This window comes from Motacilla alba, chromosome 14 (assembly GCF_015832195.1).
Source record: "Motacilla alba alba isolate MOTALB_02 chromosome 14, Motacilla_alba_V1.0_pri, whole genome shotgun sequence".
Lineage (NCBI taxonomy): Eukaryota > Metazoa > Chordata > Aves > Passeriformes > Motacillidae > Motacilla > Motacilla alba.
Window position 1 is genome coordinate 7,799,132 of NC_052029.1, and position 27,944 is coordinate 7,827,075.

Below are 27,944 nucleotides of genomic sequence, written 5' to 3' on the forward strand. Positions count from 1 at the left end.
AGGAGAGCAGCACTAGGGGAAGCAATAGATGCCCTGTACTGGTTTCAGTGACAAGAAACATTATGGATAGGCTTTTAGTTTTGAAAAGCTTACATAGAGAGACAGAACACTGTTATCCTAAATTCTGCCGGATACCTTTTAAAACTGTCAGCTTTTTTACAGAATGATGCATCTCACATCACCCCGATCCCCATGTGCCTGTGTTTCCCCATACATTTAAAATCCTGTCTCAGCAATGAAGCAAAGCATTAGGAAAAGCTCATACTTACAGGATTGTTGTCAGCTTTAGAGAAGAAGGGAGGGTGATCAACTAAGCAGAATAACACAAGTTCTCCTAGCACCAGGCCAGCATGAAGGTAAGTTGTAACATGGTGGAAATGGTCATCCTGGAATCCCTAAGGAACAGAACACTGGTGAAAATGAGGTCAGAACCTCCATGTTTAACCAGCAGAGAAAGAGCTTCTCATGTTCTACCTCTGCAAATTAACATGCACCACAAATATAAAGTGTCATGAACCATTTTTCTCAGCACATATTTTAAAAGAGGAATTTGATTCTCCCCCTTGCAGTCAGTGAGACAAAACCAGCCCTGTTGTTAAGAGACTCTGTAGTCTGCACATTAAAGGTATGTGATCTCACTTACTCTTTCCAGGGCATGCTGAATTTTGGAACTAAGCATCACCAGTGCAGCCACAAATGAGAGCAGCCAGTAAATCAATAGGACCCCTGAAGACTGGATGCCCATCATTCTTTCTGCTTGGGTAAGGAACAAGGCAAGGACCTGTGAGGAAGTACAAATTTGCCCAAATAAATACCTGGTAATGGAATGCCAAACACTGTTATCAAATTAATGAATACAATAGAGAAAAATCAGTTAGCTTCTTGCCCAAACATTTCAAGATGTTCAGAGTTGCAGTATTGTTCCTAAGAGGCTAACACTGAAAAGCTTTGTGTGCAATTTTGCACTCAAGAATGTCTACAGAGAAGGCAGTAATGCAATTACCATTGGGCCAACAGGCTGGAAGGACTGAGGCTATGAGGATGCAATGACAGAAGGGGAGAATAGGCATTGATTTATTGAACAGAAATCACATTTCATTCTAAACCATATTCAATCACATACTGTGGTTATGAGAAATGAAATCTTGTCTCATTGTTGTGAGACCTCTTTCTAAACCCTACTGAAACCTCAGCTCCTGCCAGGTGTGCTCTGCCCACAGGGTCTGCCCCAACTTCAACCCCCTGATGTGTCACACAGCAGAGAGGCACAAAGTGCATCCCCAACCTTCTGCTCCCCACCAGCCAAATTTGTGCTCAGAGACAGCAAGAACCGTGGGAAATACAAGCTCTGTCCCGGGAGGGCTAAGCTTGGCCACGTGCAGACAAACAAGGGAGGAATTACCATTGTGACTCCCACCACAGCAGGGCTAATGAAGAGTGCGGGGGTCCGTGGGATTCCTTGGCTTTTCTCCCACACCATGAAGAAGACATTAGAAAAACACAATATTACCAGGATGAATCCAAGGACCTGGGGCGGAGACAGAAAACACACACTGGAATGAACTGAAATGCTGGGACAAAATCTACCAAACTGACTGATCCAAGCTGCCTGGGCAGTAAGACTAGAGGGTGGAAGATCAAATCTGGGATGGAGAATGTTACAGAAGTGTCAGGGAATCAAATGGAAATACAGGGGAGAAGATCTTATATCTTCCTAAAACTTAACTTGATTTATATTGACCTGAGCTGGTAAATGTCAAAAAACCCAGCAGAGATGGATCATCAGGAAAGAATCAATAAATTAGGAAAGTTAAGCCTTGCATCAAGGTTGAGATCATTTTAGGATTAACCTAACCCTATGCTTTACTCCTTACCATTTTGGCTTTGAAGATGTGGGACATCCTAATGTAGCCTTTGTTTCTGTGTCGAAGGTACCAGTAGTAGAAAGGAAAACAGATCCAAAGATAGGCACAAGGGATCCAGGCGATGATGGAGCTCTCGAAGCACCAGGTCACTCCTGGGATGTTTGTATGCCATGTCTGGTTCCAGTCCTGAAACAGAAACAATGCAGAAGTGAAGGACAAGATGCAGAGCAAGGCTGGGGACAGGAATCCCATGACGGAAAGAGGAAGGAGATGATGACTCGCAAGCTATTAGGGGAGTTTATCAACATCGGGGATGGAAACCTACGCGAGTCCGGACTGATGGACTCGCTAGAGCCCTTTTAAAGGTATCTCTGTAGTGTGTCCGGGCTGGTCCTCACTCGCAGCTCATCACAGGTACTGCAGCTGAGCGGTCTGTTCGGGCGAACAGCGTCCCGGGGAGGCAAAGTCCGCTCCGCAGCCGGCCCTGGCGGAAACAGCGCTGCCCTCACGGGGGAGTGTGGGCCGCGTCCCCTCAGCGCCGCACCCGCTCCGGCCCGCGGGGCTCGGGGGCCGCGGGTGCCGCGGCCTCATCCCTTCACCCCCTCATCCTCTCATCCCTTCACCCCCTCATCCCTTCACCCCCTCATCCCCTCACCGCTCACTCACCCGGGGCGCGGCGGGGCCGTCCCGGGGCCCGCACAGCGCCGTGCCCGCACCCATGGGCGCTCCGCCCGGGACCCTCGGCCGGTGCCCGGTGGTGTTTTCTCGCTGGGCAGAGCTCCGGTCCCGCCGGGCGTGGGAGCGGCTGCTCAGAGCCCCGTCCGCCCCGTCCGCCCCGTCCCGCTGCGGCCAAAGTCCGGCCGCGGCAGCAGCAGCGCGCTCCCGGAGCCCCCGGGACTGCCGCTTATTGGAGCTCTCTAAGCACAGACACAGCCTGCATTTTAGAAAAGATTATGTTTATTCTTTCCACAAAATCAGCACGCCAAGGGGGTAACACCAATATTTTTTAATACAGTGGAATTTACATGAACACGCCCACCTAAGTCATATTCTCCACCTACCTGATGCATATTTATATAAATGATATAGAACTTTACGCAATGCTTGAAACACAAAATTCTTTTCTTTATTGAAAAGAATTTATTTTGTCGAAGTGACCTGCCACAAGCTACGCCTACAAAGGGTGCGAAGGGGCAGCTGGGGACGGATAATCCCGGTCGGAGGCATCGCGGGGATGGGGCCGGGCCGGGATCGGGGCCGTGCCGGGCCGTGTCCAGCCCGGAGCCCTCCGGGCCGGCAGGAGGCGCTGTCGCGGCCCGGCGCGGCCCTTCCGGCGGCGCTGGCTGCGGGCGGTGGCGGCGGTGAGGGGATGCGGCCCCGGGCGGCGGCCGCGCTGCTCTGCGCGCTGTGCTGCGCCCTGGCGCGGGGCTCCGAGGACATCGTCGTGGGCTGCGGCGGCTTCGTCAAGTCCGACGTGGAGATCAACTACTCCCTCATCGAGGTGCGCGCCGCCGGCCCCGGCTGCCTGCCGGGCGTGCCGAGCGCTGCCGCCCGGGCCGCGGTCACAGGTGGCGGTGGAGCTGCGGCTCTTCCTCAGCCTGGCACTCCGCAGCCTGCTTGCCATAAACCGTGTCCTGCTGCCCCCTGGCACGGCTGCTGCTGCTGTGTTACAGCACTGGGTTAGAAAGTGCCTGGTTCCAGAGCTCCTCGCCTTTTAAAAAATATCTTTGTGTTCGTTTTGTTTGTTCTTTTTTAGATTAAGTTGTATACAAAACATGGTACTCTGAAATACCAGACAGACTGTGCTCCGAACAATGGGTATTTCATGATTCCCCTCTATGACAAGGTAAGACACAAATACGGGCGCTGTCCCCTCTATGCTGGAGGCAGCAGCTGCCTCCACCTCGATCTGCCGGCAGATTAAATCTCAGAGCAACACCCACCCATGAAACATTTGAATCAGGACACCACTTAGTTTGGTTTGGATCAAAGTTTCAATTGTTTCTTTTTTGTAATGCAACGATTTTGTTTCCCAGTGCTAATTATGAAGAGAAAAGCCTGCCAGCTGTGGCTGCAGTATTGCATTTTTGCTGTTTATTGGAATGACTGCAGCATTGGGAGCCTGAATTCCTGCCAGCAGCTGTGTCTGTAGCTGTACAAATACTGCACAAAAAATACAGGCTCCTACAAAGTACAGATAAAGCTTTCAGATTTTTTACCTGTAGAAATGGAAATAAATATATATGAGAAGGTGTTTTGATATGACTGAATTGAAAATAACCTGAATGGTTAATTGCAGATATTAAAAATGTTTTATGGAAATAATGATCTAGGAAACTCAAAATGTATCAGTAATTTGATGTCTGCTTAGACTGGAAAGGTTGTTTACATGCAAATTAAATTAAATGCAAGCTACTCTTAGATGGTCAAGGTGTTTTGCTCTTTTAAGGAGATAGTTAACTTAGGGTTCAGAAGTAGAAACACAAAATGGTTTGGGTTGGAAGACACCTTTAAAGGTCATCTAGTCCTGCCACCAAATAATTCCTTCTCTCCCCAATTCCTTCCCAAAGCTTTCTGATCCTGGTGATTTCATTCTTAGGCCTTTGAGCCTTTCCAGGGATGAACTTCAGAATATGTGTGGCTGAACACATGTGGTGCTCTCTGATACAAAGAGGATTGATTAATACCCTTTTGGATCAGAGCTTTTAAAAGGATTGGAATTTTGTTATCCTGTGTTTGGGCAGAACGGTTGAGTATGACCCAGTGGAAATACCAAAGGCTGACTTAGAGCCCATCTGTTGGGGCAGGTGGAGGTAGATTTGAACACTTTGTAGCACTGAGCTGTTTGACCGTGTTCCAGGTTTGTGCTGGAAGTGGGATAAACATGGTTAATTTCTGCTCTTGGCTGGATGTGAGCCCAGCATCCCAGCCTGTCTGGGTAGATATGGCAGCTGCTTTGAACAGAGTCATAAGGAGGAGGAAAGGAGAATGGTGGATATTGGTGCACTTGAGTCTTGTGTTCCTCTCTGCAGCATGATGCTTGTGTTCTGACTTTTTCATTTGTTAGCTAAATTAAATTTAGATCAACGAAGACAGTTATTGCTTTTTATTTTTTTTAGGGGGATTTCATTCTTAAAATTGAGCCTCCCCTAGGGTGGAGTTTTGGTAAGTGGTTGTATGTCTTCTTACAATAGAACACTGTATCTGCAGTGTGGGACTTATCTCTAATTTGCAGCTGGCAGGGAATATAGAGCACTTTCCCAAACCTATAAAGCATACTGCATGGTTTAATAACTGATGTGTACTTTCTGTACCTGGGGAAGGTAAAGCTGAGTGGTAGGCACTGACAAAATAACCCTTGGACTGATTTGAAGGAATGTGGGATTTTGACAAAAATGGCTACAGGAGGCAAAAATGGGAGGAGGGAAAGAGGATTTTCAGAATCAGGATTTGGGGGTGCTTTACCTTTGCTGAAGAAAGAGCAATGCTTGCCATGCTTGGATGAATACATTTCTGTGGCAGTTGTGTAAAGCTGAAGCAGAGTTTCTTTGTGGTTGCTCTCTCGCTAACTATCATGCTGTTTCATCGTTCTTCTCTTCCAGAACCAACCAGTGTAGACATCCATGTGGATGGCATTAATGACATTTGCACAAAGGGAGGTGATATTAACTTTGTGTTCACAGGATTTTCTGTGAACGGAAAGGTTAGACTCCTTTATCTTCATTTATTCCACCTTATGCTAATTCAACCTTCATAAACACATTCAAATTCAGCTCTACATGTTATTTTCATTCATTCATACTTCTGTTTCTTTTTATTTTGACAGGTTCTCAGCAAAGGTCAGACATTAGGTCCTGCTGGAGTTCAGGTTGTACTGAGAAATGCTGGCAGTGACACAAACATACAAGCAACTATTACACAACCTGGAGGAAAGTGAGTGTGGGTGGTGCATACTTAATTCATCTGTTCATTTGCACAAGATCCTTTCAATTCTGCCATACTGACTGCGTCTGTAAGAGTTCTGAAGTATTTTTTCTAATATGTGAATAGAGTGAATTGTTTTTCTGTGAGCAGATGTTTGTGGCTGTTTCTGAAGAGACATAATCCCTTTCTTGCCTTGCAGGTTTGCTTTCTTTAAAGTGCTTCCTGGCGAATATGAAATCTTTGCATCGCATCCTACCTGGATGTTGAAAGAGGTTAGAACCTACAGAAGTTCTGGTTTGTCTGGTTAGAGAGGATGGATCTGCTAGACCTTGTCTGGATCAGTTAGAGTGAGGAAGGGGCTTTGTGGGTGGACAGGGTTACTGGAGTTTTTCTACATCTAATTCAGGTGGACAAGAAACTGCCTCATACAGACCCATTTTGGAGATAGTGAAGTCAGCCAGGGAAGGACAAAATGAGCTTTTGCTTTTACTTTCCATCTTCTATCCCGTACATTTTGCAAGAATATTGTAGCTCAAATCCTTCCCTCCCAGACCGCTTTTTTTTTGAGGAGCTTTGATATGCTGACCATTTCCTAAATCAGTGGAGCAGGAAAAATAATGTTTTAGAAAGTATCTTTGCTTTAATGTCCTGAGTAGCCTGGAGACCCTCTTTGAGTTCTGCTGCTCTGGCTTCTGTTCCTGTTGTTCAGTGTACAGTCTCTGATTGTTTTTAGGTGCTGTAAATGAGACCTGATGCCTGCTTTTGATGAAAATGTTTGTTTCTGTATTTCAGTCGAAGACAGTGGTGCGGGTGACGAGCTCCAATGCTTATGCTGCCAGCCCCCTGATTGTTGCAGGCTACAACGTCTCTGGGTCTGTGAGGAGTGATGGAGAACCCATGAAGGGGGTCATGTTTCTCCTTTTCTCTTCTTCAGTCTCTAAAGAGGTAATGGTTGATCAGTACCTTTTCAATATGACTATGGCTATAAATAAGAAGAACCAAATAGCTTTTAGGTTCATGTTGCCCTGATACTCATCTGTCCTTCACTGGCTTGTACAATTCCTTAAACTGTGTTTTTGTGTTTGGTTCTTTTGTGTTTGGTTCTTTTGTGTGATTTCTTTTCTTTTTTTATACTAACAAGGCCCTTGTAATCCAACATGACCTCCATGGAATTATTTCATAATTCATTGTACAGTAGCTGTAATTTGTCTTCAGCATGATATCTTTATTACTCTTTGCCCTTTTCATGGGAAGACAAAGTTCCACAGCTTCTATTGCCACCATACAAATGTATTAAGAAATGAGTGTGAAACATTGGGTCATATAGAGCTGAGCTCTGTTCTGCAATGTCCACAGAACTGAAGTCAGTTAAGACACAGGGTACAGTTTTGGGGTTGTTGAATTTTCCAGTGTTCTTGTTGATAAAGTTGAATATTTGCTGTTTTTTCCTGTTTACCTATACATGAATTTTAAGCCATGTCATCAAACTTTGCCTCTAAAATGGTTTTATACCTCCCATCAGTCATTCACAGTTGAATATTTTGAACCCTCCTGTACCCCTCTCCCCCGCAATTACTTTCTGTGTTCTTCTTTGAGACAAGAAGTTGTATTGCATTTATTACTACAGGATGTTGTGGGCTGCAGTATTTCTCCTGTGGATGGGTTCCAATCAAGAGATGAGTCTTTATCCTATTTGTGCAATGTTGTATCAAAAGAGGATGGATCTTTCAGCTTTCTTTCTCTGCCAAGTGGGAAATACACTGTGGTAAGTGACTAGAAATTCATTGCTTTTCTATTGAGTGGGTTGTTAATTTTCATTTTCTAAACCAGAGTGTGCTATTGCCACCTCCTCTCCTTTAAGCTGTTTCCTTTATTTCCCATTCCCTTTCTTACATCTGGATGTTGTGGGAGCACGTTCTCTGTGCACTGCCTGGAGTGTTGGTCCTGCATTCTCAGTCCGTGCTCTACAAATGGGATTCAGGCTTCTCTCATTCCTTTAATCATTCTAGCAATCATACAGTCTCCTATCTGTAAGCTCTTGCACATCCAAGTATGCTGTATTCTGACTAGGGAGTTACTTTTCCATATTTTCTGATAATTTCATAGTTTCCATCAGTCTTGAAATATTGCCCATATTAGTGTCTCCACGCCTCTGAATACTTATTTCCAGGAGGTTTGCAGCTCATTTGACGATTGGTAGAGGTGACTGATGGCAATAAGAACATGAAAAATGGTAGAGGATAACCACTCTGTCATCACAGCTTAGGAGTCAAAGGCATGTGTCTTCTTTCAGATACCATTCTACAGGGGAGAGAGAATCACCTTTGATGTTGCTCCATCTAGATTGGACTTCCTTGTAGAGCATGACAGTTTACAGATTGAGGTAAGGCCTGCAGAGGGAATAATCCTTTTGTGCCACTCATTCCTGTAAAAGCCTAACTGATTTTAGCAGAAAGCAGCTGAATTGTGGAAAAAACTTCTTTGAAAGAAGTTGAAGGCACTTATTTATGCACAGCAGGTAGAAGACAGTTTCTAGTACTGTGCTGTGTTTCTGTACTTCAGCCCCTTTTAGTAGGAAGAAACAAAATAGGGCAGAGCTGTCTGCTGTGTTCACTTTCATGTCCGTGTTGCAAACAGGCAGAAGTCCTCCAGGTTGCCTATATTTCCTTGTCGAGATTGCAAACCAGAAAAACCTACAGGCCCTCTCCAGAGATGTGACAAAGTGCCTTGTGTAATGGCATTATGATCTGTGACTGTGGCCCTCTGAGCTGTACCAGTGCAGATAAATCGAGAATGTGTGTTTTGTACTTAGGGGAACAGTTTGCCTGGAGATCAGTTTGTACTTTCACAGTGATTATCCTGGTACATTTTTTTCCTAGAGCTGTAACTAAGGTTCCTTTTTAAGTGCATGGGGAGAAAACGGTGTTGATTGCTGTAGGTGTGTGTTTGCACTTCCTGAGTAAAGAATGATGTTACTTTTTTCCCATTTCAGCCTGTTTTCCATGTGATGGGTTTCTCTGTCACAGGCAGGGTGTTGAATGGTCCTGAAGGAGAAGGAGTTGCTGATGCCACTGTGACTCTGAACAATCAGATTAAAGGTGTGCAGTGCTCTTGATCTTTGTTGCTACAGGGAAGCCTTTATAAAACTCAAGTACAGGACTAGTGTATGATGTGGAATTAACCCTTCAGGATAATACTCTGCTTTTGTTGCAATTTATATGAAATATTGAAGTGCATTTCATGCAGTTGATAAATTTTGCGTTTTCTGGTTTAGATGAGAGCATTAAATATTCATTTGTTTGGCAGTTGAAAATTTCTTAATTGCTTTCAGCCATATGCCAGCTTGTACTTTGAAATACAGAAATGAAGGTTCATCTAGTAAAAAAGCATAAAACTATTTGTTGTGTAATATGAATTTAAAATAGCCTAAAGCAATGTGTGTCCTCTGGATCTGTTGATACATAAGGTTAACATATGCTCTGGTTTTTAACTCTTGTTATTTGTTACAGTGAAGACAAAAGCTGATGGCTCTTTCCGCCTTGAGAACATAACAACAGGTACATACACAATTCATGCCAGGAAAGAACACCTGTTTTTTGACACTATTACTGTGAAGATTGCGCCAAATACACCTCAGCTGGCAAACATCATTGCAACGGGGTAAGGATTGGTGTCAGGATGAAAATGCACTTTGATGTGTGGATGAGGCTGTGAAAATGGGTGATCATTTCCATGCCATACCCAGAACTGTGTTGTCAGGAGCTAAATGTTGCTGAAGAAATTAAAGGTAAATAGAGCAGCATGAGAGTGTGTTTTGTGCACAGTATTTTGCTCAGTAATAATTCAGGTTTAGAGCATTCTCTTAATAAGCTCTCCCTTGCAAGTAAGGACACTAAGGCATGGGTAAATTAGGAATTTTAGAATGGTATGTGGACCAAGAAAGCAGCAGAGAAGCTTTCTGCCACTTCACTCTTGCACAGGAGGAGGATATGTCACACAGCTGTCTGGTGCAGTGTTGTACCAAATCTCTGCATTTTACTGCTCACTCTCAAGGTCATTGTTGCCTTACCCTGAATTGTCTTTTTTCTTGTTTGATGCTCTGACTGTGAGTCTAAGGCTGTGCAGAGGTGGGAGATACAGCGTGAGCTGAGGAAGATGAAAGGGCTGTGGTTCTTTGTCCCGGACTTCAGAGGAGGAAATAGTGGCAGTGTTCTGCAGAAGGGAAAACTTGGAATTTACTGAGTCAAATAGCAGTCAGCTTGTACAGACATAGCCAGCCAATTAGAAAAAACCCTGTGTTGCTAAATGATGGGGTACAATTTATTCAGTAACTAAATTTGTTATGCTGTTGAAGGCAATGAATAAAACTTACCAGCTTCTAATTTGTCATTTTGTCTTGTGCTTTCACAAGTGTAGGTGTACCAAGGTTGTGTTCCGTGGATTACCTATCCTATTTTAAGTTTTTGACACAAAATGTTTGAAACTATTTAAAACCTGAGGGGAGAAATCCGTTGCCTGCTTAACACAAAAAAAAAAAAAAAAAAAAAAAAGGAAAAGAACTTGAAATAATTGGGTTGATGGCAGGGAAGAGTGAAGCAAGTTGCTTGCAAATCTCTCTTTCAGGAGAATTACTTTCAAATTCAGGTGTTATTACCTCAACATGATGAGGTTTACTTTGTGAGGAAGTTCTAAAACAAGTGTTTTTTTGTGATCTTTGTCAAATCAAGATATTTATTCTGATGACTGGCTTTTATTTAACAGGTTCAGTGTGTGTGGCCGCATCTCAGTTACTCGATTCCCTGACACAGTCAAACAGATCAGTAAATACAAGGTAACCATGATACCTGAAGACAAAGACAAAGCATCACTGGTTACAACAGAAACTGACTCTCATGGAGCATTTTGTTTCAAGGCAAAATCGGGTACATACAATGTTCAGGTAAGAATGAGCTTTCATTTCTTCTTTGTAGGACTGTCACAGTGTTTTAGAAGATTTTGAAATTTTGGAAAGCATGTTGGAGAGGCTGATTTTGCTTTGCCTGGGATTTGCAGTAGATTTCTATTTTCTAATTTCTGATAAATGCTTTGAAGGCAGCAGAGTGTGGTTTTGGACTGGTGTCTGAAAGGTGCTGATGCCTTGATGTCATATACTCTACAGGTAATTATTCCAGAGGCTGAGACCAGAGCAGGGTTGGCTTTGAAACCCAAAATGTTCCCTGTCACTGTTACTGACAGACCAGTGATGGATGTGACCTTCTCTCAATTTTTGGCATCTGTCTCAGGGAAGATCTCTTGTTTAGGTAAGTCCATTGTGAAAGTGAAATGGCAATGGAATGCAGAACTTCAGCATTGCATGTGTGAGTGACTGTTGTTGACATCAAGACACTGTGGTTAGTCCCATCAGCAGATAAGTAAATGAAACTTGCAGCACATGGAAAAAGCAGCTCTCCTTAGGAGGTGGTGTGGCCTAGTAAGGTACCTTAACAAAGTTTGGAGTAAAGTTATGTACCTCCTTTTGACACTTGCTAGGGATAAGCAAGTATTCCTTCCTCAGAAGATGGAGGGGTTCTGGAAGGAAATGATCCTGACTGCTACTTGGGATAGTGTACATCAGTCAGAGAAGTACTGGAGGTGAAAAAGAAGTTTACCAAAAAAAAAGGGAGAAAAGCAGTGCATGTAAAAACTGTAGGATAGATGCTCAAGCTGTTGGCAGAATCTTTCAACCTCTGTTCTCTTCAATAAGCTTTTTGTCTTTATTTTAGTCTAAGGTTCCTCTCATCTGGTATTTTCCTCGATTACCCACTGATTTCAGCAGATGATGATTGGAGCCTGATTTTTGTCATTTTTACCCTTCCTTTTTCCTCTCTGAATCCTCCCTGCACTTTGTGTTCTGCCTCTCAGGTGTTTACTAAGCTCTTAAGTCTCTGCAGAGTGAGGTGAACCCAGGGATTTAATGTTGATCTCAGGTTTTTTCTTGCCATTAGATAAAAGAACATGATTAACAGTCTCAAAATCCTGCAGAATGCAAAAACCCATGATACGTGCCTAAGAAATAAGTTTTAACTGGAAACATCCTGTGCTGGGAGGGGGTTAGCATTTCATTTAGCACCCCGAGGTGTGGCTGGGTAGGGGTGCAGCCTGACGGGTTGTGTTCCCTCGCAGACGCGTGCGGTGACCTGACGGTGACACTGCAGGCCGGGAGCCGCCAGGGGGAGAAGCGCAGCCTGCAGCTGGCCGGGAGCCGCGACTCGGTGCCTTTCACCTTCGAGGGCGTGCTCCCGGGCAAGTACAAAGGTAGGAGCAGGGAACTGCTTGGGGGAACCTTGGTAGCTCAATTTGTGACCTAATCTGAGCACTTCTCTAATCATGGATACCTTTTGCAGCATGCCCAACACAGTTGTGAAACTTGAGAGAATCTGGAAAAACACCTTACAACAGTGCATCATTTTTTCTTAATGTTGGATGTTTAATCCTGTGTCAGCTCAAAGGTTACTACTCCCTTGAGTTTTAGGGTCTGCATGGCTGGTGTGGGGTAAGTGAGCTTTATCATGAACTAGTCCCAAGCCTAAGAACAGGGACAGAGTGTGGTTCTGCTTCCAGAGTGCTGCTCCTAAGAATAGCATGTATTTTGGCCAGCCTGCCTTGGCCTGTGAAAATAAATTGTTTTCCAGGGAAAGGTATAGAAGGAGTATATAGATTGCACTCTTTATACAGGAGTAGGAACATCTTTCCACCAGGTAAAATTTGAGTTAGGTTGTAATGTCCTCTAGGCTGCTTTGCCTCTCACAATGGTAGTGCCCATTGAGGAGCCTTCCAGGGTGGCCAGGCTTCATTATTCCTTTTCATAGCACAGCTTTCCTGATAGATGTGTTGGGTTCCTGGTGATGCTGCAGAGCTGAGAGCCAGGTCTGTTACTACAGCATTGTCATGTAGTAGATGCTTTGCAGATTATTGCCAGAGAAGCTAGAGAGATACAAGCTTCTCATGTCACAAAACCTGCCATTATTTACTCAGCTTTACATTACTGAAATGCTTTGTGTGGTGTACATTCTAGTAAGCATTGTACATGAAGATTGGTGCTGGAAGAATAAGTCTTTGGAATTGGAAGTCTTGGAGGAAGATGTGTCAGGAGTAGAATTCAGGCAGACTGGATATATGCTGAGGTGTTCTCTTTCTCATGCAATCACACTGGTACGTAGGAAACAAATGTTCTTGTATGTTTTTAATGACCTTGTGAAGGCAGCTGGCTTATGCTTGGAATCAAGGCTTTCTTCTGTCTCTGGAGGGTCACAGAGCATGGAACATTGATGTTTAGAGTTCTTGAAGATTTGTCTTTTTAAGTTTGGTGAAATGGTCTTGTGATGTTAGATGTTACAAAAGAGATGGCATTGATGTATCTTCAGGCAAATACTGTTTTCATTTTGTTGTTTAGTAATTGTTAATAATGAATTGTGCTGTGGCTTCACAGGAATTTTATCAGGATGGAAATGGACCAGAGAATGTTGGTGTTTATAACCTGTCCAAAGGAGTTAATCGATTCTGTCTTTCAAAGCCAGGTAACAGCTCTAAAATATTAGTTTAAAAAATGAAAAATAACCGGTTAGTTAATACCGCTGGGAACTAAAACAATTTGTTGTGGTTTCTGAAAGGCATTGTTTTAATTACATCTGTATATAAATGATCTGTTCTAAGTTTTTAGAATTCTCCATTTCTTCTGCTGTTTAGTCCTTCACCAAATCTAAATTCCAAAAATAAAATGTTACTATTTCTTTTCTTGGTGATGGAACTATTTCATCTTTGATGAATGAAGGTCATGTTAAAATAATCTCATTCATATAGATTCTGTTTGTCAGACACATTAGAAGGTTTCTGTGTGAAAGGCAGCAGGTATACAGTCAAATTTTGTAGTTGTTTCTATACCTCTGCTCTAAAAGTTGACTTTTTCAGTGGTCATTCTTTGCCTTGCTGTTTGTAGGTGTGTATGAGGTGACCCCGCGCTCCTGCCACCAGTTTGAACATGAGTATTACACCTACGACACGTAAGAGTGTGACTGTTCCTCACCTTACTCCTACCAGCATGATTCTCCATAAAGCTTCCTTCTCCTGCTTGCTTTCAGCAGGACAGGATGTGTAGAGGGAAGCTCTAGAAGGGTGTATCACATGTGTTCTCTTGCCCTTCCTGTCTTAAAAGTAATAAAAATCAACTAATGCGAGGGTTTAAAGATGCTTTAGTTATTTTAGGTGTGTGTTCTTGTCAGCTTTCTGTCTGTTTAGTGTTGGGTTTGCTTTGTAACAGAAAAGAGTTATTTCAGTGAAAACTGTTGCTCACGTCTGAGAGCTGAAAGGCAAAAGATAGGACAGTAAGATTGCTAAGAGGCCCTTGCCACTATTGCATGTCACTGATGCCATGACCCTCTGGTGGTGGGATTCTGCTCACCCCATTTTTTGCAAGCTGAATAAATGTTCACCCTTATCCCAACGAAGCAGTGCTGATCTTCCTTGGACAGGCAAGTTTATTAGTTATTTATAGATTATGGTCTGGTGATATGTTTAATGACACTTTGACATATAAATCAATCAAATCAGCTTCATCTTGAAAGGAAGCAGAAGGCTCAAAGGAAGGAGTTGCTTTGGGGCTCAATTTAGGAAATGCTCCTTTTCTGAGAGATGACCATCCCAGCACTACAGATTTGCTGTGTAATTTCTGTGTAATCTTTAATAAAGCATTTCAGTCTCAGGGGTGAGAGCACAGACTCTGCTAAATAAGATTTGTTTATTTGGCAAGGGGACCTTGAATTCATGTCTTTGTTCCTTTGATTTGCAGGTCCTCTCCCAGTATCCTGACGCTCACTGCAGTCCGCCACCATGTCCTTGGCACCATTGTAACTGATAAACTGATGGATGTGACTGTTACCATTAAGTAAGGACAAAGAAATCATGGGGCTATAAAAGGTGGAGGAAAAAGACATTTTTCTCATAAAGCTTTACTCCAGTTTTAGTGCTGCAGTGGCTGCTTTCTAAGGGGATGGCATCCTACCCTAGGCTGCAAGAGGTTTTTAATGCTGAGATGTGCTTTGAGTTCTCTGGAGAGAGATAAATCCAGCCTCATTTTGAGTATTTTCTCATCGTTTGAACATTGCCCCTCCCTACTTCTGTGTCTTGGTAAAAAGGAATGATTTTCTGAGTTTTTATATACTTTAATGAACTGATGTTTCAGAATTCAGAGGGTATAGTTTAAGCTTAGATCTGAGCTCTTTAAGGCACTGGTGTATATTTTTTCCCTTTTTTCTTTCCTCAGAATGAGAATTTGCTGTTTTAGAGCATTGTAACTGGTGTGAGGAGGGTTATAAAAGGAAAAACATGCAGAGTGATTGCACGCTAATGCAGCAATTTATGTTTAGCTGAACAGACAGCTCACTAGGGAGCACTGATTTGTGAACAGCTTTAATTGTATGAGGTGCCAAATCTGCCTGAAAGTGTCTGGTAATGATGACTGTTTTATTGATACTCTGCTGGTGTCTACTTGTTCTAGGCTATGGGTTCTCAAACTTTTTGAGTGCAGAAAACATCTTTTCAGAGAACATTACCTGCAGAGCACTGCCTTGAGTTCTCCAAGATTAATGACCCTGTCACTGCAACTGCTGGGCAGCTCCAGCAGCTGGAAAGGAGACACTGAGACAGCAGAAACCCATTAGGATTTTAAAAACAGCTTAGTGAGGAGGTGAATATTGTACTAACCTTCTCAGCTTGTTGGCTTTTTGGAGACTGTTGGCTAGTGCTTTGAAGGCAGCTTAGTTGCCACAGGTATCTGTCAATCCTGCCTCAAGCTTTTCAGCTGAATTCCAGTTTGTGAAGTGCCATTGACATAAAGGGAGCAGCTCTGGGTTTAAAAACAAGCCATGTGTTTTTACAAGTCTGTGTACCAGATCCATGGCTGTGACGCATTAACTTTGAGTTAACAAAAAACTCCAAACCTTCTCAACCAAAAGCAAAGCTGATTCTCATCAGTTCTTGATAATGGCTTGGTATGTTTTAAAAATAAGACTGCAGTAATGTATTATGAGTATCTTGAGACTGTGTGTGCCTGTACAAATTTTTAATAGGCTTTCAGACAAAAAAATATTACAGGTTTCTGTATTGTGTCTGGATTGCAGAGAAAGACTATAAAGCCTTGATGAGACTTAGTGTGATAGAACAATAGTAACTATGTCTCTTAAAAAAGACAAACTAGAGGTGAAGGCTGAAGCAGGAGACAGAACTATCCTGGTAATCTAAAGTGGCTGCAGGAAAAGTGATTGTGGTCATTTCAGTTCAGTCCTCACTGAGAATTCAGACTGTTAGAGAAGAGAGATTATGAGATACAAAGGATGATTGGAGTCTAGAAGGAAATGCTAGAAAAGAGGAAGCAAGATCAGGGAGAGTGAAATAAAATGCATTGTTCTGTGCTGATTCTAAGAACTTGGTTGAATTTATCTAGTAATCTGTTCAGTGGACAGTGACAAGATAGCTGGGTAGTTCAAATGAATAGGGCAGATAGGTGAGAACTCAGAGCTTTTCCTGGGAATTTCTGGCTCTTGGAAGTATTTATGTGTGATAGAAGTTATTTTCTCTTTTTATTCTCTGTTCCTGAGAGGTAGGTTCTGAGACAAAAGTCCCTAGTTCTGAAAAAAAAAGCAAGCTTAGCAGTCTTTTTATTTATTTTGTACTTTCTGTATTAAGCTTGTTCTCAGGTTTGACATTCCAGCCTTCTCTTCTAGTTTAGGTCTTTGTTAAAGGTATTCTTGCAAACTGATCCTTTTGCCTAAAAATTTACCATTCCTGCGCTGTTACCAGTATAAACAGAGCAGTTAAAGAGGGATGGGTTCAAAAAATGCCCTGGGACTTGTCTGTGGTGGTGTAAAGGCAGTAATTAACAGATGCAACAAGTTCTTACATAGGGCAGGAGATGATCTTGGGTTTTTTCCATATTTTCAGGTCATCCATTGACAGTGAACCTGCCTTGGTTCTGGGGCCCCTGAAGTCCATTCAGGAGCTCCGCAGGGAGCAGCAGCTGGCAGAAATCGAGAGCCGCCGGCAGGAGAGAGAAAAGAAGGCTCAGGAGGAGGAAGGAACAAAGCCACCAGTGCAAGAAATGGTGGAGGAGCTCCAGGGACCATTCTTATATGAATTTTCATACTGGGCAAGGTAATACCAAGCTCCAGTAATAGACAAGATGTGTTGTTCGTACTGTTGTGTGGTGTTTCTGTCCAACGGGGTAGTGATACAATTCCAGGTAGGACAGAGCTGCTGGCTGGGTGCTTTTGGTGATTCTGAGCTACAAGGAATCTTAGTAGCACAGTAAGAATTTTGCTTAGGTTGTTCTTAATACTTTTTTCTGGGAGTATTTAGATACATTCTTGCACTCTGCTCTGCGTGAGAGCTGCTAATTCAATTTTCTTCTGATTATGTCTTATTTGTGTTTTACAGGTCTGGAGAGAAAATTACTGTAACACCATCGTCAAAAGAGCTGCTCTTCTACCCACCTTATGTGGAAGCAGTTGTTAGTGGAGGTAAATATGAATAATTTATTGTTTGAAAGGATAGGATTTTTATGGTTGAAATGTATCTATGTAGATAAACATATGAATAACTCAAAAAGTAATGTTAGGGAAGTTTCAGTTGCAGCTATTTCTTTGGGCCAGTTTAATTCTGGAATTTTGAAGTTATTTGATAGAGGATGCAGGTACAGTTTTTATCAGCGGAATATTCTTCCAAGTGCTGAAAAACCACCTAGCACAAGAGGAAGGCCAGAGTTCTGGGTGTTACACCAGATTCTCAGAATTGTTCATAGTACTGTCACCTAGAAAGGGTTGTGCAAAAACAAGGTTTCTATTTTGAATTTGTTACCAAATTCAAGTTTCTCTTAAAGTTTTTTTTCCTCCCCACTGGATAACAGTAATAAAAATATTCACAAAACAGATAAACTTCAAAATTGTTAGGGTTATTGATGCTGCTTGTTAGGTCAGTGTCCATCATGTCCTCAGGTTCTTAAGTGAACATATTTTATTTGAAATCACAAGGAAATGTTAAGTGCCTCTTTTCATGTGACTCTGTTTGCACATTCAAAATGCATTTGAGGGAGGAAAATAAAATTTTACTTAATGTCATTGAACGTGACATATGCTGACCTGAATTTGAACTCAAAAAATGTGGTCAAAGCTCAGTGTAATCTGCCTAGAAGGAAGTTTCATTGCCATTGTCTCTGTGTGGCTGCAGTGTATGTAACTCACTGAGACCTCCAACTTCAGAAATCCAGAAACTTTTTTTGGGGATGTGCTTATAGCTTTGAAATGTTGTTACCCATTTTGGTGCTGTTCAGATGTTGCAAGATGTGTTTAGAGGCCATGAAATTGTGTGGATTGATCTCTTGTTCAAAAGGCCACCAGCTGATCACTTTGGGAGTAGTTAAACTCCTGTTGTAAGCCAGAGTGTCAAGTGTATTTTTGACCTTTTTCTTTGTCTTAAATCCCCTTCACAATGGCCAAGAGAGTTGTCCTGGGAAGCTGATAGAGATCCATGGAAAAGCAGGCTTATTTCTGGAAGGGCGAATTCATCCTGAATTGGAAGGTGTTGAGATTGTCATTAGTGAGAAGGGAGCAACTTCTGCACTTATCACGGTTTTCACCGATGACAAAGGCACTTACAGGTAATGAGCAGATTGGTTTTGAACCTTTGGATTCTTTAGTTAAAATGCAGTGGTTACTTGACAATGTAATATCCAAGTGTTCGTTCTGAAACAAGTTCTGTTTTATTTGAAGTGTTGGGCCACTGCACAGTGACTTGGAATACACAATCGCTGCTCAGAAGGAAGGTTTTGTTTTGACTGCTGTAGAAGGAACAGTTGGAGACTTCAAAGCTTTTGCTCTTGCTGGGGTGACATTTGAGGTAATGTTCTGAACATTTTGGGTTCTAAATGAATAGTGTGTGCAGTTGGAGCTGGACAGGCAAAAAGTTCATTTTTGTCTTCCAAAGACAAATGGGTGTGGGATTTTGGGATAATTTTTTATTATTTGGATAATAATTTTTGTCATGAGGAAACAAATCTCAGGGGATGAGCTCAGTTGTAGACCATGACTTGCCATGCAGAAGATACTTTGCAAGGTTTATAGAGTCCAAGACTGGCTTTATTTGCTTTTGTAGAGTTGGACCACTCTGTTTTAATGAGTTTTATCCCTCAAGGTATAGATGTAGTCTGGTCCAGCTAGTGCTTGGTTCCAGTGTTTGGGGTGCTTTGTTCTGGCCTCTCTGTGTGTGGTGTGGAGTGGTAGAGAATGGCTGCTGTGGTGGCACATGGTGTGCCATGGGCTGTGACTGCCCAGGGCTTGGGAGCAGAGGGCTCTGCAGCCCTGTGGTCGGGCAGGAGGGGCAGTGCAGATGTGGTTAGTTCTGCTCACAGCTGAGTGCTCAGGGCCAGCCCACCTTTGCACTCTGCAAGGGGCTTTTCAACTGAACCCTTCTCCATAAAGAAACCCTCACACTTAAAATTCCTGGTTTTTCAAAAACAGATCAAATCAGAGGATGACCAGGCTCTTGCTGGAGTTCTCTTGTCTCTCAGTGGAGGGGTGTTTCGGTCCAACCTCCTCACACAGGACGATGGCATGCTGACATTTTCCAATCTGGTAAGTTGAAGTGATTCTTCAGGGCATGGCTGTGTGTGGGGCTGTGTTCCTCTGCCCTCCCAAACAGGGCTCTCCTGAGTGGCAGGTGTCCTTTGAAACCCTAACCCACCATGAGAGATGCACATCCCTGAGAATAAACAGTACTTAGAATCTTAGCAAGGGAAAGATGTGAAATCTAACGTGGCAAGAGGTTTCTCCCCAACAGGTCGTAGATGATGTTGATTGATCTGTTACTAATTTGCAGTCTGTAAACATGAAACAAGCCAATTTGTTGATAATCATTGGAGAGTCTTTAGGGGGAAGGAAATCTAATTACATTATTGATCTATATGTGTGTAGACATGCTTGAATAGTTTCTTTGCAGACATCCTTCTTTTGTGGTCACTTTCCTGTCCTTGAGGTTTTGTAGTAAGGTTTTAGGGCTGTAGTTTCCTTTCTCTCTTACTTTTGTCACCAGGTGGGAGTTCCATCAGTTTATTGTCCAATGTGCTCCCTGTTTTTCACTGCTCACATTTTGTGAGAGGTTTAACCTGTGGTTGGAACAGAGCACCTCAGCTCTTCAGAGAGCTCTCACAAAGCATATTTGTTTGGAGTTGGTGAGTTTCTGCATCACTGTGAGTAAACAGCTTGTTTTGTGCCTCTTTGCAGAGCCCAGGGCAATATTACTTTAAACCCATGATGAAAGAATTTCGGTTTGAACCATCATCACAAATGATTGAAGTGCAGGAAGGACAAAATCTAAAAATCCAGATAACTGGTTACAGAACAGCTTACAGGTCAGTGGAGCTGGAATCCATGGAAAATGCTGTGGGCTGTATCAGGATGTATTGTGCCAAATGTGTTTCCTCCCAGCACACCTCTGTTCTTGCAGGCTTGGAGGAGACTTTCCAAGTCTCAATTTAACTTAATTGTGCTGTATATAAGTAGTTTCTTGGCTTTTTTTTATCGTTGTGGATATATAGCTAAGCCCAGATGGCAGAGCTGTAGGAAGAACAGTGGCTATGAAAGCACTGTCTCACTGAAGTTGTTTGTGCTACCTCCAGTAGGAGAGGACTGCTCTAGGTGTGGTAGACCAATTCAGATATGTGACCTTACCCTCAGGGATAAGAAAGAGCTGCTGTTGATGGAGTCTAGGAAACTTGGATTCTTAAAGTTGTGCTCCATACTACAGTGAATTCTGATGATTTAAACTGTTTTGCACACACGTTATAAATACCCCTTTTCTTCTTCATGCTATGGTAAATACATTAAGTACTTTTCCCATCAATTATGACAATAAAATGTCTTTAAAATATGCATTAAAATGGCATCTGCATATCTGTAACAACTGTTCTCTTTATACCTCCAGCTGTTATGGCACAGTTTCCTCTTTAAATGGAGAGCCTGAGCAGGGAGTCTCAGTGGAAGCCGTGGGACAGAAGGATTGCAGCATCTATGGAGAGGACACAATAACTGATGAGGAGGGCAAATTCAGGCTCCGTGGCCTGCGGGTAAGGAGTAGGAGGCTGTGTCATTCCCTTGTCTGTCAGTGTGACAATGGAGCACTGAAATGGGTTCTGTTCAGTAGCACTGGTTTCTGTTTTCCCATCGTGTTTGCTAACTCAGACTCCCCTGAGTCTCTCTGTGTGAAGAAACACTGTCAAGTAGTGAACAGTGAGCCTGAGAAAAGGGGAAGAGAAAAGTTTGTGTTGGAAGTCTGTGAGCTTGCTGGCAGCATACTGTGCTGCCACCACAAACACTGAGCAGTTGGTGTGACATGAGACAATCCCCTGGTCAGTGCTTGGGTGACCAGCAGGGAATTTTCATAGGCAAAAGAATTTGGGGAAGTGTTTAGTTTCTCCTGTGAAGATACCAACAGCTTTTTTTTAGCAGGATATTGGGTGTGCATGTGATGTTGGTTGCACAGCATGTATGCGAAGTAAGCTCTTCAGGAAATGGGGAAGCTGAATTTATGGCACCATTATGGAAGAAATCAACAATTTGCTGAAGTAAAAGGCAATGTTTGATCAGGTTTCAATCCTGTGTTTTCCTTCATCACAGCAGATAATTTCTTTTAACACTGTGATGCAACAAAGTAATGAAATTCTATATAGCCTTTTCTTATTTTCTGACAGTAAACACTCCTAATCCTGTTATTGAGCTGAATTTTCTATTTGAGATAAGGAAAACTTTAACTGCATAGAGTTAAATCTGTTTGGGTGGTGCATCTTAAATGGAGTGTCAGAAAATTCTCTTTACTGCTCTCTAAAATGAAAGTATGTATTATTCAGTGTTGGGATTTATCATCTGAATGTTGCTTTCAGCCTGGCTGTGTGTATCATGTCCAACTCAAAGCTGAAGGCAATGATCACATTGAAAGAGCTTTACCACAGCATCGGGCAATTGAGGTAATTTTTCCTTTTTTTTGTAGCATCACTTAAATATGAAATGGGTCTGTCTTGGCATTCTGTCTGTTCTGTCAGCAGCAATGTAGTGAAGGCATTCTGTTTAGACAAGTACCTTTCAGCAAGTTAGCTCCCTAAAAACAAGCCCCATATTGTGTGTCAGCACCATAAAACTGAAGTGAGATAAAGCCCAAACAGTAAACAAGTGAAAAGGATTCTTTCACAGTCATGAAAACTGCATCCAGAAACAAGAGAATAAATGTATGGAATACCTTTCAGCATTTCTTTGTGATGTGGAACAAAGCAATGGTATCTTGAGGATGTCATAAATTGTCATATTGTCCTACAGTTGTATTTAGTTACGGGCAGAGAGAAATTGTTATGTTTTATTGGGTCCAAATCATGCAGTCTTGATGTAGGTGAAATTCTAATTTGGACTAGCACTTTTACCTTTATAAAATCTAGGATTAACTTCACATTGAAAACTGGTGGAATCTTGTTAAATATTCCACATTAATCAACTCTGTAAACATCTCTGTGCATTTCTCAGCACAGATGCAAAATCATGAGACCAGTGTTCTGAAATCAGGCAGTCCTGTGGATGTACCTCAGCCTTTTCCAGAATAGTGTGTGCTTTTGAGACTTCCATTTTTAGTTTAGCCTAATGTCATGGGCCTCATGCTGATAATGCCCAAGTCTGCTATTGCAAGCTGTGCACTCTGAGAGCAGGGACTTGCAGTGGGAAAGCTTTCGAGCTTCCGTGTGGTTAGTATAGAACAAAATCCACTTTTTATTTGAAATGATCAGCAATGTTTGTGCTGTGTTAACAGCTGTGTTGCTGTCCTTTGTTAACTGTCCCTGTGCTGGTAAAAACCTGAGTGTGTTTTCCGTTGCAGGTTGGGAACAGTGACATTGATGACGTTAATATTATAGCATTCCGGCAAATTAATCAGTTTGATTTAAGTGGAAATGTGATTACAGCTTCTGAATATCTCTCCACTTTATGTGTAAGTTCAAGCTTTTCATCTTTTCAAATGTATTTGTTACTGCTTTTACAATGATTTTTTTTTTCTGCAGGGTCACGGGAAATGGTTCAGTAGCCAGAGCACACATTTAATTCAAATTAGAATTAATAGTTTAATGAAGGTGAATTTGATTTCCAGATAGAATGAAGATTGCTGTGTTCCTGATGCTTTGCTTTAATGTTTCCTTTTTTCATGGGAATATGTTTAAGAAATACCTTCTCTGGTTGGCCTGTACATTTTGGGATATATTTCCCTGATTAGGGATGCTCTGTCTGTAGGGGCATCAAAACAGCAAGGGTGAAATGAGTCCTTTGTATCAGAGAACTGCATTAATTCCTGAAACACCTGAAATTTTTGACTTGTATGTCAAAACCTGAAGATACCATGTGAATGCAGCGATACCATGGAATATGTGAATTTAAAAGTACATTATAATAGACAGTATGAGACAAATAGGAAAATTGAAACTTTCAAAATTCAGAACACTGTACTGTGATCTGAAAAAGCTTGCTAACACCTCTGAGCCTTTTTCCTTAGGGCGCAAATGCTGGAAGTGTCTGCAAGAGGTGTTAGTGGGGTAGGAGTTACAGTATCATTTCTCATGTTCAAAAGCTCCATAAAATGTTACCTACAAATACAAGTGCAGTGCTTGGATTCCTTTCACACTAGTTTGTTATGTATCTCACCTGCCAAGATCTCATTGCTATGCTCTTGGGTTTTTTGGGAGACATCCAAAGGATCCAACACTCAGAGCAGGTGTGAAGGGAAAATGTGTCACCTTACTGAAGAGCCCCTGAGCTTGTGTCCCATCTTCCTGGGGAAATTTAAACAGCCTAAGCCAATAAGAATTGATGTTAAAATTTGATTATATGGAGGTTATCCAAGCCAGTGCCTTCTTCATATTAGGTGGGGTCTTGTGTTGCATGTACTGCATGTGAGCTGTCGATGGGTGCATGTCATCACCCTGGCCTCCAATGCAGACATTCTTGTTGAAAGATGTGCTAAGACTGGGTCCAGACACAAGTGAGAGCAGTTTTGTGCTCCTCAGCACAGACTGCTTTTCATACACTGGCTATGTGAAAATGTCAGATAGCAGCCATTCCTAAATTATTTCAAGTTCTATAAAAAGAGTCTTTGGTGACTTTTCACATCCCAGATTAGAGCATTTCCAGGTGTTCTTACTTGACAACTTTCTGTTTATAAGAGCGCATGATGAATTTGGAAATGCTTTTATCCCTGAAAGTCTGGGATGTCTGAAATATTTATTGTGGTGCAAGCTTGGAAATGCCTTGTTTGTGTTTCTTCCTTCACTTACAGGTGAAGCTCTACAAAAGTGAAAATCTTGACAACCCAATTCATACAGTCAACTTAGGCCTATCCCTGTTTTTTCATTTCCCACCACTACTCCGAGATGGAGAGGTAAGAATATTGCTGGAAAATTAGCTGGGATCACTTAATTTTTTTCCCTAAGGACACTGAAGTGTAATTTTTGGGGTGCCTGCAGAGCTGTATTCATGCTGCATTAACCAATGTCTTGGAAGATTTGAAGCCTCTTTAACTGAGCTTTGCCTTTAAATGTGATTTTTGTCTCAGACTGCTCCTGATGCTGTAGCCTGAGTGTATTTTTTACCCACAGAATTACGTGGTGCTCCTGGATTCTACATTGTCTAAATCACAGTATGACTACACCCTGCCTCAAGTTTCTTTCACTGCCATTGGATATCATAAACACATTACATTGGTCTTCAGTCCCACTGTAAGTACTAAACATTTTCATGTTCCAATGTTCACCTTGGGAGCAGTATTTGGTGTTAAAACCTGCATGTATTTTGTGCTCATGGCCAGGCTTTCTGTTAGTGTAAATATAAAGAGGTTTATGAGTGGCATTAATTTAGATTTGCTGTGTGTTCAGGTGCCAGTGGAATGGGAGACATGGGGACATGGGACAGCAGTAGGAATTGGAGGGTGCAGATGTGCCTCAAAGGTCCTCTGCTGGCATGGCTGCTGTAGTGGGGTCACAGAGGTGTGGGCAGCATGGGACAGGTAAACCAAAGCAACCAGACTGACTGTCAGTGAAGACTGACCATCAATGAATTGGCTTTACAAACCAGCACACTTCAGGAAGGGGTAATACATGAGAGACTGATCCAGAGGGTGGCTTTGAAGTGGGAAGTAAAGTAAATCCTAGAACAGCACTTGGAAGGAAATGAGATAAGAAGGGCTGGATGTGCCTCATGATCCTATTGCTGGTGTTTCTTAGAGCTGAGGGATTTCACAGTCAGCTTAAAAAAAAAATAAAATCCACGATCTGCACTGTTTCCAGAGAAAGCTGCCTGAACAAGACATTGCCCAAGGGTCTTACATCGCGTTACCGCTGACGCTGCTCCTGCTGCTGGCTGGGTACAACCACGATAAGGTGGGTCAGGGCTGCTTCTGCTCCTGCCCAAATACTACTGTCCTGTCAGTGGATACCCTGCACTGTGCTCAGCGAGGGTTTGTTATCCAAACAGAGGTGCAGTCACAGTCCCCTTATGTGATTCTAAGAAAAGCCACAATGTAGCCATTGTGGACAATTCTAGCCATGTTTTTGGACAATTACCTTCCTTTAAAAAAGCTTAGTGTGAAGGTGAGTTCCTGTGCTGTGGCTGAATTTTGGTTTCTCATTTGATCGCTCTGAGAAAAAAACAATGAAGCATCATTAAAATTCAGATAACCAGACTCAGTGATAATAAGAATGAAAATAATTGTTTTATTTGCTTCAGGCACAATCAGAATGGAAAAAGTCTTGCAAGTCTTCAGGTCTGGTCTCTTCAGCTTTATACCCTCCTTAGTGCAAAAGCTCTCAAGAGGAATACAAATACCTGCTATACAACTCCCTCTGCCTTTGTTATCAATCTATGGTTGTCTAGTCTTTTCTGATATGATTAGATTTCTGTTTTACCAAAAAGAGAAATTAAATTTGTCTGTGCAGTTTGATTTCCTCTCAAACAATCCCTTTAGGTTCTGAGTATCAGAAATTCCCAGAAGTTTGGTTTGATTCCTCCCCAAGATTTGCTGCCAAGATCTTGTGATGTCTTTGTAGATGTGCTGTTGATGCTGATGATAGAGTCATGTAGGGGCTACATGTCTAGAGAACCATACCATTCAGCCCTTACATACCATTGTAACCACAACTTGCTTCCTTTTTTTTTTTTTCCCAGCTTATTCCCTTACTGCTGCAGCTGACAGCTCGGCTGCAAGGGGTGCGTGCCCTTGGGCAGGCAGGCTCTGACACCGGGGGCTCAGAGGATGCCAAGAGACAAACGAAGAAACAGAAGACGAGACGGACGTGAGCTGAAAGGAGGGACTGGCTGAAGTGGTGCACTGTCAAACTGGAGCCTGAGGAGCAAAGCCACTGAAACACATCTTTGTTGAATTTGCAGACTTGACATTTTCTGGTTTTGCTACATGAGCACCATTTGTCACATTAGCTCCATTTTGGTTGTAAATTTTCTATGGAGTCTATAGATTTCCCTGTTGTAAAGTGATTAAATGAATGCCTCTGCTGTCACTGTGAGTGCATCTCTCATACTTGAGGACAATTAATGTTTTTTTTTCCTTTTCATTGGAACAGGTCATGCTGTCCTTATTAATGATTTATAAAAGCAGTGGTAATAGATAATACTTGATTTCAGTTTCAGTCTTTAGATTTTGGAATGGTTTTTCCTTACCTTTTGAAATACTTTACAGATGCAGCACACAGGGATTCTACTAAATCAGTGTTGCTTGAAACAGAATTTTAGGGGACATAGGCAGTCTGGTGACTTATGCCATTGTCACTTCCAGTTCAGCAGCTTGATTGAAGAGTCTGTCTGATTTCAGTTCTTGTCCAGTGATTATGTTATCTTTGATTAAGTTTTTGCCCAATGAAGACAAATTCTCCATGTCAGGTAAGGTTAGTTGATAATATCAGGTAAGTTCTGATGTTCCTGTTGCAAAAGGAATAGGAACATCACAATCACAATTTAGTTTCTTGTCCAGTGTGATCTCTTTAGACCTCCAGTGTTCCTGAGGTGGCTCCAGCTGGCTGCACTACTCTTGCCAAAGCTGCACTACTCTTTCCAAAGCTGTACTGTGTTCTCTGTGTTGCCATTCACCCATGGTGGTCACATCTCCTGCTCAGGCCATGCTCAGCCTTTTTCCCAATTAATGATTGAATTTTTTTTAACCTTTTTTTACCTTTTGGGTTTTTTAACTGTAAGGAATGTGACTTTTTTTTTGAAATCTCCAGTGTGTAAAGTCCCAATAATGTAGTCTGTAATAAACAACCTGTTTCTTACAGGTTCTCTTTTGATTCCTGCTCGAAGTAGGCAGTTGGACATACACAGTTTAAATGCTAATGGGGCTTTTTATTGACAAATACTATAAAGGTTAACAGAGCATTTGAAGGTGCACATAAATGCCTACAAATATTGCAAAGACATTGGTACTGCCAGTAAGTGGCAATGTTTCTCTTTTACAGTACTTGAAATAAAAGTCCCCTTACATTTAAATCTTTAAGCTTACAAGCCCCACCATTCTTAGAAATTTGGATGCTGAAGGTTTTATGCTTGTTTTTTTGCACTTTGCGAGAGTTTGGGCCTAAATAATTAAAACTTCATTCGGTGATTATTCTGTCACTCCGAGGGAAATTTGTCAGGACCATAACAAGAATGTAGAATGTTGAAAAAGCAAAATGTATGGAGCTTGAGATGAAGCTCTAATAAATTATCATGCTGTGCTTAAAGACTTTGAATTTCATATTGCTGTGATGAAATATATGGGGAAAAGACAAGGTGTTCTAAGACTTATGATAAATTGTATGTTTTCAGTACATTTTTATTTTGAGCTGGTGAATGTTAAGAAAGTTATTGCTACTTTGGGGAATGTATGAGGAAGAAGTGCACATATCCATGTGCCTCAGAGGAGTTCCAGGTATTCTGATCTCTGAACTGTGAGACTGACTGATGATTGAATTTAAACATTGGAACTGCTGTTAATAAAAAGAAAAAAAAGTGACAGTTCTTGCTAATTTAATGTTTTCTTCTAAATGTAGAATTTTCCCACTGT

The 27,944-nt window shown here is 42.1% G+C and overlaps 1 protein-coding gene across 1 annotated transcript; it reads left to right on the top strand.

Moving 5' to 3' along the window:
* Window positions 1-681: 681 nt before the first annotated feature.
* Window positions 682-27,893, top strand: LOC119706749 (nodal modulator 1-like). The gene is made up of 32 exons (XM_038150747.1): window positions 682-761; window positions 3,003-3,366; window positions 3,622-3,711; window positions 4,985-5,030; window positions 5,468-5,568; window positions 5,692-5,798; window positions 5,989-6,061; window positions 6,582-6,734; window positions 7,417-7,554; window positions 8,083-8,172; window positions 8,782-8,887; window positions 9,299-9,449; window positions 10,551-10,728; window positions 10,948-11,089; window positions 11,952-12,083; window positions 12,844-12,980; window positions 13,258-13,345; window positions 13,765-13,828; window positions 14,614-14,709; window positions 16,764-16,973; window positions 17,256-17,338; window positions 18,315-18,474; window positions 18,587-18,713; window positions 19,334-19,447; window positions 20,096-20,223; window positions 20,796-20,937; window positions 21,751-21,834; window positions 22,728-22,838; window positions 24,174-24,275; window positions 24,493-24,612; window positions 25,180-25,272; window positions 26,057-27,893. The coding sequence occupies exons 1-32, from the start codon at window positions 697-699 to the stop codon at window positions 26,186-26,188; spliced, it is 3,927 nt and encodes a 1,308-aa protein (XP_038006675.1). The 5' UTR covers window positions 682-696; the 3' UTR covers window positions 26,189-27,893.
* Window positions 27,894-27,944: the final 51 nt, after the last annotated feature.